The sequence below is a fragment of the Apodemus sylvaticus genome, chromosome 7, assembly GCF_947179515.1.
Source record: "Apodemus sylvaticus chromosome 7, mApoSyl1.1, whole genome shotgun sequence".
Lineage (NCBI taxonomy): Eukaryota > Metazoa > Chordata > Mammalia > Rodentia > Muridae > Apodemus > Apodemus sylvaticus.
The window spans coordinates 69095361-69109780 of NC_067478.1; the positions used below are offsets into that span (position 1 = coordinate 69095361).

Here is a 14420-nt window from a genome sequence, read left to right on the forward strand (position 1 = left end):
TTATAATATTCTTCCTATATAGGCTGAGGGCATCTGATTCTGTTGTTGCCCTGAAACAGTTGTTCTCTGAGGAGATGTTACCATAGAAACAAAAGCTGTGCCCCATTCCAAGCTTCCTAAAACCTGGAAATCCACCTGAGACATTGATTCGATAATTAGTTGAGTTTGTTTGTTTTGTTGGGTTTTTTTTTTTTCTCTTAAGAGACTTGAATCTGGGCTGGGAGATGGCTCAGTGTATAAGAACACTTGCTTTGCAAGTGAGTTCAAATCCCAAAGCCCCACTTAAACATTGGATGTGGAGCATAAGCCTCTATAATCTCAGCTCCCTGCAGAGAGATAGGAGGCAGAGACATGAACACTGCCAAATTGCCTACCCTGGTCTACACAGCAGAAAACAACAAAGAAAATCTGTCTGGAAAAAAAGAGTAGAAAACAAAGACCATCATGCCAGGTTATCCTCTGACATTTAAACATATGGGGGGAGAGAGAGAAAGAGAGAGAGAGAGAGAGAGAGAGAGAGAGAGAGAGAGAGAGAGAGAGAGAGAGAAGAGAGAGAGAGAGAGACTGAGACACTAATGGCTTTGGGGACTAGAATTTAAGTCTTTTTTAGTCTGAGTGGGATGATGGGAATGGGTGGCAGGAATTCTTTAAGCTCCAAGCTTTGATGATTCCGCAGTGATTGATTCTGCTTGGTAATTGGAGAATTAATGTATGAGCTCTTCTTGCTCCCTTTTTTCTGTGCTCAGACTGCATGAGCGAGATGTGGCCTGAGGAGCAGCTGAACTGGCTTCTATTGTAAGTCTGTAAGGGGAAATGAGATGCCTGTAGACTGTGTCTTGACAGAGCCAGACAGCTAGAGATAATGCTGTCAAAAGGCCAGAATCATCTTAATAAGATTTTATCCTAGACATTACGGAGATAAGCAGAGTATCTCAGTACTGACAAAGGAACCTGAGATCCAAATGGACTCCTTCCCAACTCTCCTGCCACTTACAAATTGGTGTGGTGCCTGGATAGCTCAGAAGAAACTGCCACTGTGTGGTTTGCAGTCCAGAATTATTCTTCCCCACCCTGTGTAGAGACCACACGACACTGATTCGTGGATATAGTGAGGTAGGGGGCTGAAGAGCTTGATCATGCAGGTGGTCCTTCAGCAGCCTGCCTCTGTTCTGTAGCAGACATGTTGGAGGAACACTGCGGAATCCACCTGCCCTCGGCCTCCCCCAGCTGCCTCCCTCTCCCTCTATGACTATCTGCGGGGACCTGACCACCACATTACTCTTCATATTCAGTCCATAATAGTCCCATTTCTGTGACAAAAAAAAACTAATAAGGAGCAAAGTAAAGGTAGGAAGGGTTTGTTGTGGCTGGCAGTGTGAGGGTCCATTGGGAGGAAGTCATGGCAACAGAAGCTCTGAGTGGCTGGTCACATTGTATCTGCAGCCAGGAAGCAGAGGCTGTGAATGCCTGCATTCCGCTCCCCTCGTCCTTTGTAAGCTATCCAGGACTCCAGGAAAAGGAGCTGCCCACAGTTAGGGTGGGCCTTCCTACCTCAGTTAATCTAGAAGTTCCCTCACACACATGCTTAGAGGCTGGTCTCATAGGTGCGTTTCCAAGGTTACAATATTAACCATCATATGTTGCAAGCCCAGGTCAGGTGTCTCTTCCACTGTGGAGCCTGCCTGACTCTGCACATTTCAAGTAAGCACTCTTCCCTAGGAACTTACAGCACTTCAGGGCACATTCCTTGGCTGGCTGGAATGTCTCAAGTTTCCTCTTGGTAGCCTCAGTGCTCAGCCTCATGGTGAGCACATGGTGTTTCTCTGTGTGAGTTCCTCAGATGTTTCCAGAATAAAGTGACACATTGTTACCACATTTTAAATGTATACAAGATGAGCTATCAGAAAAGACACTAGAGTATTGTTTATACCTTTCGTAGCCTTTACCCATGCTCTGTGAATAGCATAAAGAATATGATTTATTTTAAAAAAAAAAACATTTTGTGTATGTGCCTCCATAAGTTTATGTGAACCACATGTAGGAAGTTCCTAAAGAGTCCAGAAGGGGGCATCAGAGCTTCTAGAACTGGTGGTTGTGAACCACCATGAGGGACGGTGGGAGCTGAACCCAGATCGTATGGAAGTACTCTTCACTGCCAAGCCACCTCTCCAGTCCCAAGAACGTAAATTTGTATGTCCAAATTAAATCATGTTTTTCTAAGGCAGCCTTTACTTTTTACACTGTATACACTCACACACACACACACACACACACACACAAGAATGTGAAGTGTGAAATGTAACATCCACATGATCCATTTCAAATATGTAACCTGTACATATGCACACCCATGTGTGCACGTGTGTGCCACACTTGGCGTTTGCTGCTCTAGGTATTCGAGGCAACTGTTCCATTCTCTTCTTTACCCAGTGAACAGCACTGGCTCTGAAGCCAGAGTTTCTGGAGGGTGCCTAGAAGATAAAACATAGGCAGATACATCTCCCCTTCCTCTCCCTGTGACAGACAGCGGGAGCTGGTGGACACCCATGCTCCCTCCAGCAGGCATTTCCAGTGTTGACGCTGTGCCGCAATACTGTCATCTACAAAGTTCCTACTCCTGAGACCCACAATCAAATTCAATTTGGTTTTGGTTTTAAATAAGTTTAGAACTTTTGTCTCGAGCCGCATTCATAGCTACTTTTGGCCACATGCAGCCCTTGGGCCATAGGATGGACACCCTGGAACCCTGGGCCCCCTTAAGAGCTGTGACAGCAGATATTCAGGGCATGAGCAATGCAGTGCAGATGCACAAGGTACATGGGTAAACTGAGTCCTCAGCACAAGTGACAAGTGTGCTGGCACTATGTACTCCTCAGCTACACTACCAAGTCCCTGTCCTGGAGAGATCATCACCTGTCCCTCACAAATGCCCAGACCTCTGCCAGCCTCCCAGTTTGTCTCTCTTGGTTCCTGTATTTCTAAGTCTGGGGTTACTCAATTTTTTCTTTTCTTTCTTTCTTTTTTGTTAAAGATTGTTCTTTTTTAATTTATTTATTTTACTTATGTGAGTACACTGTCACTGTCTTCAGACAAACCAGAAAAGGTCATCGGATCACTTTATGGATGGTTGTGAGTCACCATGAGGTTTCTGGGATTGAACTCAGCACCCCTGGAAGAGCAGTTGATGTTCTTAGCCACTGAGTCATCTCTCCAGCATTCCCCCTTTCTTCTTTCAGTTTTTTTTTTCTTGACACTTCTTTAACTCTTTATAGTGTCGCACAGACCTCAACGCTGTTCCCCAATTTCTGCTTCCCTTTCCACTGTGTTGTGCTTCTGTGTTGACCAGAATGCCTTCATGTGAGCCTGGACAGCCCATCTCAGGTTCGTCCTGCTGCCTGAAGCCCAGCCAGCATCTGCCCCTACATCCTGTCCTTGCTTGTTAGCAATCAGAGGAATCATTGGAGACATTCCAAGTGACAGTACCCCCTTCTGCAGACACTAAAGCTAACCCAAAGAAATAAACCATCGCAGTCACCAGAGGCAAAAGTTATCAAGCTGATATTTTCTCAGAATCAGCGAGACAACGAGCCTCTCATTTTGTCTGTTTGGTACCTTTCCATGGAGCTGGACCATGGACCATGAGCAGTGCATGTAAGAGCAGTCAAACGGAAGGGTGGCAAGCAGTGGCCATCTGCCAGACAACCCCGAGCAGGATCCATCTTTCCAGGCACAGAGCATTCCTACGGTATCCTATATCGTTTGTGCAGTGTGTATTAGATTTCCCCTTCTGAGAGTGCCAAGCAGTTGGGGTACCTTACTTTAGCTTCTCAATCCACAAAGCTGTAAGTGGAAAAGTTAGACTCACACGGTCTAGAGGGAAAGGAATGGGCTACCTAAGAACTTTGCCTAATCCACTAATAGCTGAGTTTCAAATGTACACTGCAGGCTGTGGGCTGGGTCTTATTCATCTTTGTAACTTAGCATGGTGTGCTTAATGTCTGTTGAATTTAATTTAAAAATATCTTCTGGAGCTGGAGAGATGGCTCTGCAGTTAAGAGCACTGACTGCTCTTCCTGAGGATCTAGGTTCAATTTCCAACACCCACATGGCCGCTGACAATTCCAGTTCCAGGGGATCTGACACTCTCTCCCGGCCTCTGTGGCCACTGCACAAATATCGTGCACAGACATGCATGTAGCCAAAATACCCATACACATAAAAAAGTACATCAATCTTAAAATAAATAAAGATATATCCTATGTAAGGGATATAGGCATGTTGCTTAACCAAGTTTAATACCAAAACAGGGACTTTTTTAACTATTAATTTTATAGTCACAACTGCTTTTAACTCAGTTGACAGTTGGACTTAATTGGAACATATTAAATAATGATCTTAGGTTATAGCTACATGTCCATATTTACTGACACAGTAATTTCAACAAATGATTATTTCAGATTCAAAACGCTCTCACAAACTGTCATGTGTGTGGCTGACAGGGTCTCACAAGGCCAGCCTGAAAGACCCCTGCCCCATTTTCATGATGACTGAGGCCCTTGTGTTAAAAGTCAGGGCTGAGCGCTGGACCGTCACATACTCTCAGTCTCTTGGACAGCTATGTGTCTGTGCATCTGCTGCCATCCATTGCAAAGGGACATTTCTCCGACTAACACAGAGGGCAGCAAATGGGTATAAACATAAGTGTTTACAAGGCAGCCCGACTCTCCATCACAACAACAGTAGTAGGTTCCCCTAGAGCCTAACAGCTCCTCAGCTGTGGGTTTTTAACTGGATTTATACTACCAGGTATGGCTTCCCTGTAGGGAGCAGGTAACAACAGGGGTAGAAAATGTAAGTTATCAGAATGCACTATGTATGTGTATAAAGTGAAGAACAAATTCAATAAAAAGATTGGTTTTTTTTTTAAAGAAACTTTAAAAGAAAAAAGTTTGCCTTCGTGGTATAGTTAAAACTGTGGTGAGTTACAGTTCTTGGGGAGGGGGAAATTTAACCAGTTAGAAGCACAGATATGCATAGTTTTAAATGAATTACAATGCTCTTCCTAGGAAGAGTTGTGTGTTGGCCTGGTTTCATAATGACCTCTAGTAATACTCAAGTGTTGCCAGCGGGTGGCAGCAGAGAGAAAGGCAAAATTGAATTGAGACCTAGAAATTACCTTTAACTGGCTCTTTATAGAAAATAGTTTGTCCTTTGCCTTACAGAAACTCTGTAACCTTATGCGGTCCCATTTGTCAATTCTTGCTCCTAGAGCATACGCTATTGGTGTTCTGTTCAGAAACTTTCTCCCTGTACCGATGTCCTCAAGGGTCTTCCCCAGTTTCTTTTCTATTAGCTTCAGAGTGTCTGGCTTTATGTGGAGGTCCTTGATCCATTTGGATTTGAGCTTAGTACAGGGAGACAAGGATGGATCAATTCGCATTCTTCTGCATGCTGACCTCCAGTTGAACCAGCACCATTTGTTGAAAAGGCTATCTTTTTTCCATTGGATGTTTTCAGCCTCTTTGTCGAGGATCAAGTGGGCATAGGTGTGTGGGTTCATTTCTGGATCTTCAATCCTGTTCCATTGATCCTCCTGCCTGTCACTGTACCAATACCATGCAGTTTTTAACACTATTGCTCTGTAGTATTGCTTGAGGTCAGGGATACTGATTCCCCCAGATTTTCTTTTGTTGCTGAGAATAGTTTTAGCTATCCTGGGTTTTTTGTTGTTCCAGATGAATTTGATAATTGCTCTTTCTAACTCTGTGAAGAATTGAGTTGGGATCGGCAACCAACAAATTGGGAAAAGATCTTCACCAATCCTACATCCGATAGAGGGCTAATATCCAATATATATAAAGAACTCAAGAAGTTAGACTCCAGAAAACCGAACAACCCTATTAAAAAAATGGGGTACAGAGTTAAACAAAGAATTCTCACCTGAAGAACTTCGGATGGCGGAGAAGCATCTTAAAAAATGCTCAACTTCATTAGTCATTAGGGAAATGCAAATCAAAACAACCCTAAGATTTCATCTTACACCAGTCAGAATGGCTAAGATTAAAAATTCAGGAGACAGCAGGTGTTGGAGAGGGTGTGGAGAAAGAGGAACACTCCTCCACTGCTGGTGGGGTTGCAAATTGGTACAACCACTCTGGAAATCAGTCTGGCGGTTCCTCCGAAAACTGGGCACCTCACTTCCAGAAGATCCTGCTATACCACTCCTGGGCATATATCCAGAGGATTCCCCACCATGTAATAAGGATACATGCTCTACTATGTTCATAGCAGCCCTATTTATAATTGCCAGATACTGGAAAGAACCCAGGTATCCCTCAACAGAAGAGTGGATGCAAAAAATGTGGTATATCTACACAATGGAGTACTATTCAGCCATTAGAAACAATGAATTCATGAAATTCTTAGGCAAATGGATGGAGCTAGAGAACATCATACTAAGTGAGGTAACCCAGACTCAAAAGGTGAATCATGGTATGCACTCACTAATAAGTGGTTATTAACCTAAAAAACTGGAATACCCAAAACATAATCCACACATCAAATGAGATACAAGAAGAAAGGAGGAGTGGCCCCTGGTTCTGGAAAGACTCAGTGAAACAGTATTCGGCAAAACCAGAATGGGGAAGTGGGAAGGGATGGGAGGGAGGACAGGGGAAGAGAAGGGGGCTTATGGGACTTTCGAGGAGTGGGGGGGGCTAGAAAAGGGGAAATCATTTGAAATGTAAATAATAAATTATATCGAATAAAAAAAATTAAAAAAAAATAGTTTGTCCCGGACCTCAAGCAATACTACAGAGCAATAGTGTTAAAAACTGCATGGTACAGTGACAGGCAGGCGGATCAATGGAATAGGATTGAAGATCCAGAAATGAACCCACACACCTATGGCCACTTGATCCTCGACAAAGGAGCTGAAAACATCCAGTGGAAAAAAGATAGCCTTTTCAACAAATGGCGTTGGTTCAACTGGAGGTCAACATGCAGAAGAATGAGAATTGATCCATTCTTATTTCCATGTACTAAACTCAACTCCAAGTGGATCAATGACCTCCACATAAAACCAGACACACTGAAACTAGTAGAAAAGAAGCTGGGGAAAACCCTTGAGGACATGGGCACAGGGGAAACGTTCCTGAACAGAACACCAATAGCTTATGCTCTAAGATCAAGAATTGACAAATTGGACCTCATAAAATTACAAAGTTTCTGTAAGGCAAAAGACACTCAAAAAGACAAAACGGCAACCAACAAATTGGGAAAAGATTTTCACCAACCCTACATCTGATAGAGGGCTAATATCCAATATATATATATAACAAAGAACTCAAGAAGTTAGACCACAGGGAACTAAATAACCTTATTTAAAATGGGGTACAAATCTAAACAAAGAATTTTCATCTGAAGAAATTTGGATGGCCGAGAAACACCTTAAGAAATGCTCAACATCATTAGTCATTAGGGAAATGCAAATCAAAACAACCCTGAGATTTCACCTCACACCAGTCAGAATGGCTAAGATTAAAAATTCAGGAGACAGCAGGTATTGGCAAGGATGTGGAGAAAGAGGAACACTCCTCCACTGCTGGTGGAGTTGCAAATTGGTACAACCACTCTGGAAATCAGTCTGGCGGTTCCTCCGAAAACTGGGCACATCACTTCCAGAGGATCCTGCTATACCACTCCTGGGAATATACCCAGAGGATTCCCCAGCAGGTAATAAGGATACGTGCTCCACTATATTCATAGCAGCCCTATTTATAATAGCCAGAACCTGGAAAGAACCCAGGTATCCCCCAATGGAAGAATGGATGCAAAAAATGTGGTATATATACACAATGGAGTACTATTCAGCCATTAGAAACAATGAATTCATGAAATTCTTAGACAAATGGATGGAGCTGGAGAACATCATACTAAGTGAGGTAACCCAGTGTCAAAAGATCAATCATGGTATGCACTCACTAATAAGTGGATATTAGCCTAGAAAATTGGAATACCCAAAACATAATCCACACATCAAATGAGGTACAAGAAGAACGGAGGAGTGACCCCTGGTTCTGGAAAGACTCAGTGTAGCAATATAAGGCAAAACCAGAACAGGGAAGTGGGAAAGGGTGGGTAGGAGAATAGGGGGAAGGAAGAGGGCTTATGGGACTTTCGGGGAGTGGGGGGCCAGAAAAGGGGAAATCATTTGAAATGTAAGTAAAAAATATATCCAATAAAAAAAGAAAATAGTTTGTCCTTATTAAGGCAATGAAACTAGTCTGTGTATTGAAAACAAAAACGTGAAGCAGTTACTAGCTTTCTAGAGAAGTACTACAAGCTTAGACCTCTTTAAGTGCCGAGGTTAGTGAGGTGAACCGGATCTGACCTGTCCAGGGAAGCTCTGCCTCCTGGGAAACATGAGGAAGCAGGCAGATGTGGAAAAGACCAAACTCCAATTGGGACACAGCGGGATCATGGGAAATGTGTTACAAAGTAGGAAGGCGGCTGCTCTTCTGTAAGCCTTCAATCTCCTCTACTTCAACCCCTTGTATGTACCTGGTTAGCAGGTCAGTTCATTCCATGGTAGTCTAGTGGACAGCCCCCTTCCCTGACACATGTACACAGACACACCCAAGCCTGGCCTTTTCTCTATCTCCAGCCAGACCCTGCAGGGCATTTTCTCACTGACATCTCTAGAGAATCTTGGGAAAGTGTCTGTTTGTGCCCACTCTATGCACACCCCATTAACTAGTGAGCTCTTATGACTGTCTCTGTGTGTGCATTTGTGTGTGCAGAATGCATACATACATACATACATACATACGTTCCCAGGCTGCTCATCTTCACCACAGCCCAGCATCCCAGGGTGTGGGCCGGCCTTCAGGCATCTTCCTTGTCATTACAGGATCGCAGTACCCTATCTTCCGCTGTGTGCACAGAAACACACATGAGGAGGTTCCTGAGAGCTACTGTGACTCCAGCATGAAGCCGACCCCAGAGGAGGAGCCCTGCAACCTCTTCCCCTGCCCAGCCTTGTAAGAGGCCTCCCTGGTCACCTCTTGCCAGGTCCCTTCTGGTTGGCAGCCATAAGATCTTAGTAGCAGATATATTTGAGTTTTTAACCCCGTATAAATTTGATGTGCAAACACTGACTGGATCTGTGTGCAGGATACAGACCCCTTAGCAAGCCTGCCAGTCTTTCTAGAAGAACTGAGGAGTTGATGGTCTGAAACAAATCAGCAAGCTTAGCCAGGAAGACAGGGGAGGCCATGGGAATGAGAACCCAGCAAGGAAGCTCCCGTGTCATCTGAGTATACAGACGGTGCCAGGTCGGCATGGAGGAGTCAGGAATCGTGTCCGAAAGAGGTTGGGCAAGGCTTATTGAGTGACAAATGAGGAAGCCTCAGATGGATTAGATCCTTAAATGTCAAAGCTTTATCCTTGCAGTAAAAAAAAAAATGGAATTTTTATCTAAATATATCTAAACACGTGCTATATTGTGTTTTATTCACTAATTGCCCAGATTGGCCATAAAATGGCAGGTAGTAGAGGACACCTTGATCGAGATCTCTCAGCTCCCAAGTGGGTTAGCATTATAGGGAAAAAAACTAACTTAGGGGTGTCGTTGAGAGGTTCTGCTTCAATCACTAAATAGAAATCTTCTGTGCCTTTTCACTCTTTCTATAACCGTGTACAGAAAGAATCTGGGCAATCTAGTCAAACAGCAGTCCCAACTGGCTCTCCTATAATCACGGGGCCTCCAGACCCTGCTCCAGGAAGAGGGCTCCTCCCCTGCCCCCGCGATTATGTTAACCAATCTTCTCCTCTCTCTCTCTGTCCACCCCCCAATCCATTCCACGACCCAGCTGGGACATTGGGGAGTGGTCCGAGTGCAGCAAGACCTGCGGCCTGGGCATGCAGCACCGCCAGGTCCTGTGCCGCCAGGTGTATGCCAACCGGAGCCTGACGGTGCAACCCTACCGCTGCCAGCACCTGGAGAAACCAGAAACCACCAGCACCTGCCAGCTCAAGATCTGCAGCGAGTGGCAGATTCGGACCGACTGGACCTCGGTACAGGACCTCCTCCCTCCCTCCAATAGCCATCCTTCCCTACTAGGACCTGTGATTCATAACCCTTGGATAGGGAATGTTTGCTGGGCAGCCAGTTACCCAGCACAGCTCCTGCCAACAGCTCAGTAGAGTTCAGGCTAGTATGGGTCCCGTGGGTGAGCCTGTGGGAGTCCAGTGCCTGCAGACTTCACCTGCCCTGTGTCTCCCATGCGGTAAGAGAAGGTTAGCAACCACTATCAGAGCCAGTGCTTTCTAGTGTTATGCATCCATCCTGGAGATGGGAAGGCGGAGGCCCAGAGCAGGCCAGTATGTCATTCAAGAAGGTTCTCAGAGGAAGGCCATGGGATTTTCCCATGAGCACTTTCTCCCCTGGGAATTGCAGGCATTGCCGTGGACCCAACAACACAGGGGTCCTCCTCCCATTATCTGTTGGGGGTCAGGTGATAAAGAATGAGAACAGGACACCAAAGCCTACCACTGTATTTTAGTGCTCGGTGCCCTGTGGCGTGGGGCAGCGGACCCGAGACGTGAAGTGCGTGAGCAACATCGGGGACGTGGTGGATGACGAAGAGTGCAACATGAAGCTCCGACCAAACGACATTGAGAACTGTGACATGGGACCCTGCGCCAAGAGCTGGTTCCTCACAGAATGGAGCGAAAGGGTGAGTGTGCCCCTCCCCCACCCCCAGGCAGCGATCAGGGCGGGGATCCCCCAGCCGCTCAGGGACACACTGTAACTCAGAATCCCAAAGTCCATTCCTTCCCCAGGGAGACATAAGATTCCAATGGCAAAGCAAAGTCAGCCCTGGGGATCCAAAGAGCTCGCTGGACTCTCTTTCAAGCACGGGCAAGGATGGCTGCAGGAGAGTCGGCGATCCCAACGGAGCAAACTGGGGGAATGCATGACAACCTCCCCATGGCCGCGTAGATGGTTCCCCATGGCCGCGTAGACAGGTCCCCATGGCCGCGTAGATGGGTCCCCATGGCCGTGCGCATCTATGGACGGATCCCCTGTGGTTACTGCCCTAGTCAGTGTCCCATTGCTGTGAAGAAACACCATGACCACGGCAACTTTTATAAAAGACAGCATTTAGTTGGGGGCATGCTTACAGTTTCAGAGGTCTAGTCTCGTGGTCAGGTCTAGTCTCGTGGTCAGGGAGCAAGGCAGCACTCTGGCAGACGCAGTACTGGGGAGGCTGAGAATTCTAGATCCAGATCCAGGTCCACCGGGAGCAGGAAGAAGAGACACTGGGCCAGACTGGAGCATTTGAAACTCCAAATCCAGCTGGGCAGTGGTGGTGCACACCTTTAATCCCAGCACTTGGGAGGCAGAGGCAGGAGGATTTCTGAGTTCGAGGCCAGCCTGGTCTACAGAGTGAGTTCCAGGACGGCCAGGGCTATACAGAGAAACCCTGTCTTGAAAAACAAACAAACAAACAAACAAAAGAAACCCCAAGTCCCATCCTGGTGACACACTTCCTCCAAGAAGGCCATACCTCCTAATCCCCCGCAACTAATTATACTCCCCATGATCCAACAGTCAAATATATGAGATGTGGGGGCCTTTCCTAATCAAACTACCAAACTTACTACCATCCCCCCGCCCTGTATATATTCACAGAACCTCCTAGGCCATGTATAGCAAGAGAAGAGTTGCACACCAGTACCTGAAACCCAAAGTTCATGGGCCCTCCACAAGCCCTCCCCCCCCAGAAACGTCCACATTCCACAGACCCAGTTGTGACTGACACAAGCAGGCTCAGCAGCTATGTTAAAGATGGCAGCTGCTTTGCTCTGAGGACCACCAGCTGCCACACTATCTTTGGCAAAAGGCCAGAAACAACTCAGGTTCATAGATTCCTACAAGGACCAAGGGTCTCTGCAGCTAAGGAAGGGATGTGAAAAAAAATATCTTGCCTCTCCTCAGCATTCCAAGATCAGGAAACAGCTTCATAGCTTTTGTGCCTGAAATATAGTAGACACACATTGAGTCGTGGGCACTGTCCCTGCTCTTCAGTGTGACGTCCAGTCTCAGAAGCCTGGCCTTTCTCAGGGCTGAGCTGTTAAAGGAAACTCACAGGCAGGTGCAGCTGACCGTCACTCTGCTCATGGCTCTATGCTAGGGAAGCCAGCAGTCAGCTGACTTCATCTGTCAGAGATGGAAATGGGGTTTCTAGTGAAAGACGGATTCTGGGGATGGATAGGACGAAGGCAGGCGAACAATGAAGGTGGAGCTTACACGTGGCTGAAATGACGGGTTGTGCTTGTATCCACTGTCACTGGGGAAAAAGGAAGGGCCGAGGAGATGGCTTAGTGGGTGCTTGCTACTCAAGCATGGGGACCTGAGTTCAGATCCCAGCACCCACATAAATGCTAGGCGTGGTGGTGGCATCTGTAATACTAGTTCAGGGGAGGTAGAGGTCACTAGTCAGTCAGCCTATCTGAACCCAGGAGCTCCCGGTTCTTGACTCAAAAAAAAAAAAAGTGTAAAATCGGACACTGGTGCACACCTTTTTTTTTATTCGATATATTTTTTATTTACATTTCAATGATTTCCCCTTTTCTGGACCCCCACTCCCCGAAAGTCCCATCAGCCCCCCATCCCTCCCCCTGTTTTCCCACCCAACCCTTCCCACTTCCCTGTTCTGGTTTTGACCTATACTGCTTCACTGAGTCTTTCCAGAACAAGGGGCCACTCCTCCGTTCCTCTTGTACCTCATTTGATGTGTGGATTATGTTTTGGGTATTCCAGTTTTCTAGGTTAATACCCACTTATTAGTGAGTGCATACCATGATTCATCTTTTGAGTCTGGTTACCTCACTTAGTATAATGTTCTCCAGCTCCATCCATTTGCCTAAGAATTTCATGAATTCATTGTTTCTAATTGCTGAATAGTACTCCATTGTGTATATATACCACATTTTTTGCATCCACTCTTCTGTTGAGGGATATCTGGGTGCACACCTTTAATCCCCGCCACTCAGCAAGAAGAGGTGGTGGATCTCTGTGAATTCCGGGATACCCTGATCTATACAGTGAGTTTCAGGCTAGCCAGGCTTATGTAATAAGACCCTTCTCGCAAAATGAAAATGAATACATAATAAAAAATAAGACAGAAAGCAACTGAGGGAGGCAGCCAATGTTGAACAATCATGAGACCCTTACACAGGTGACACTCGCCAGGACAAGGCTCTGGAATCCCTTGTGTGCCTGTGTCTGCAGCCCCCAAGTGTGACTGGGGTGTTGTCTCTTCTCTGCCTACCTCAGCAGACATGACCAGTCTTCCAGGAGCACATCTAGGGAGTGGGGAGCAGCTGTGTGCATCTCAGTCCCTGCTGTGTGAGGGGCACCCCATTTCCCCCCATTTCTGCTGTCAGGCTTCCAAGGCCTGAGAAGCTCCTTTCAAATCTAAATCTGTTTTCCCCAGCCAATGGCATAATAGAGAAGTTTTCAGGTGCCATCATCCTGGTCCCCTCTCTGGGCCTGGCTTCATGGTTGACCATGGGGGATTTGAAGACCAGCTTGCCCCAGGTGCACATACCTAAGTGTAGAAGGCAGAAGATTAAATAAATCCATTCAGCAGCAAACTTGTGTAGGGAGGAATATCTGTAGAACTTGAGACAGCAAAAATAACATTTGGTTTGCTTTTTGAAGATTTGCTTTTAGTAGTAGTAGTAGTAGTAGTATCTGTGTTCATGTGCGTGGATGTCATGTGTATGTGTAAGGATGCTATGTGTAGATATATGTGTAAAGATGCTGTCTACATGCAAGAATGCACATGTGTGTGTGTGTATGTATATGGAAGCCGTGTATATGGGTGGTCACAGGTGACAGTAGAGGACATATTTCATGATTCTAGAGTTATTTGCAGCAGTAATCTATTCGGTGTGGGTACTGGAATCAAACTTGGTTTCTCTGCAAAAGCATCAGGCACTCAGTTTTTTGTTTTTTTGTTTGTTTTGGGTTTTTTTGTTTGTTTGTTTGTTTGTTTGAGACAGAGTCTCTTTATGTAGCCTAGGCTGATGTAGAACTCACTGTATGGACCAGGCTGGCTTCAAATTCACAGGGATCTGCCCGCCTCTGCCTCCCAGGAGCTAGGTTTAAAGGTGGGCACCACCACGCCCAGCTAGCAAGCACTAGTACTGCTGAGCCACCTCACCAACTGCCATGACTTTACTTTCTCTTCTTCACAAGCGATTTTAAATGGCTTGAGTTGCACAGTTGTGACCGTCAGACCACACGAGGCTAGAACAAAGGCCTCCAGCCTGGATTATCCCATCTGCTGTAACAAATGGCTTTTTAAACCCAGGGAGTTGACTCGGAATCCTCACAACGGCACAAA

The 14420-nt window shown here is 46.0% G+C and overlaps 1 protein-coding gene across 1 annotated transcript in view; it reads left to right on the plus strand.

Moving 5' to 3' along the window:
- Thsd4 (thrombospondin type 1 domain containing 4) overlaps positions 1–14420 on the plus strand; it is a 593810-nt gene that overhangs the window by 560119 nt on the left and 19271 nt on the right. Inside the window, exons 12-14 of the mRNA XM_052188134.1 lie at positions 8912–9041; positions 9873–10077; positions 10566–10739. Coding sequence (XP_052044094.1) covers positions 8912–9041; positions 9873–10077; positions 10566–10739 — 509 coding nt within the window. The remainder of the gene's footprint in view (positions 1–8911; positions 9042–9872; positions 10078–10565; positions 10740–14420) is intronic.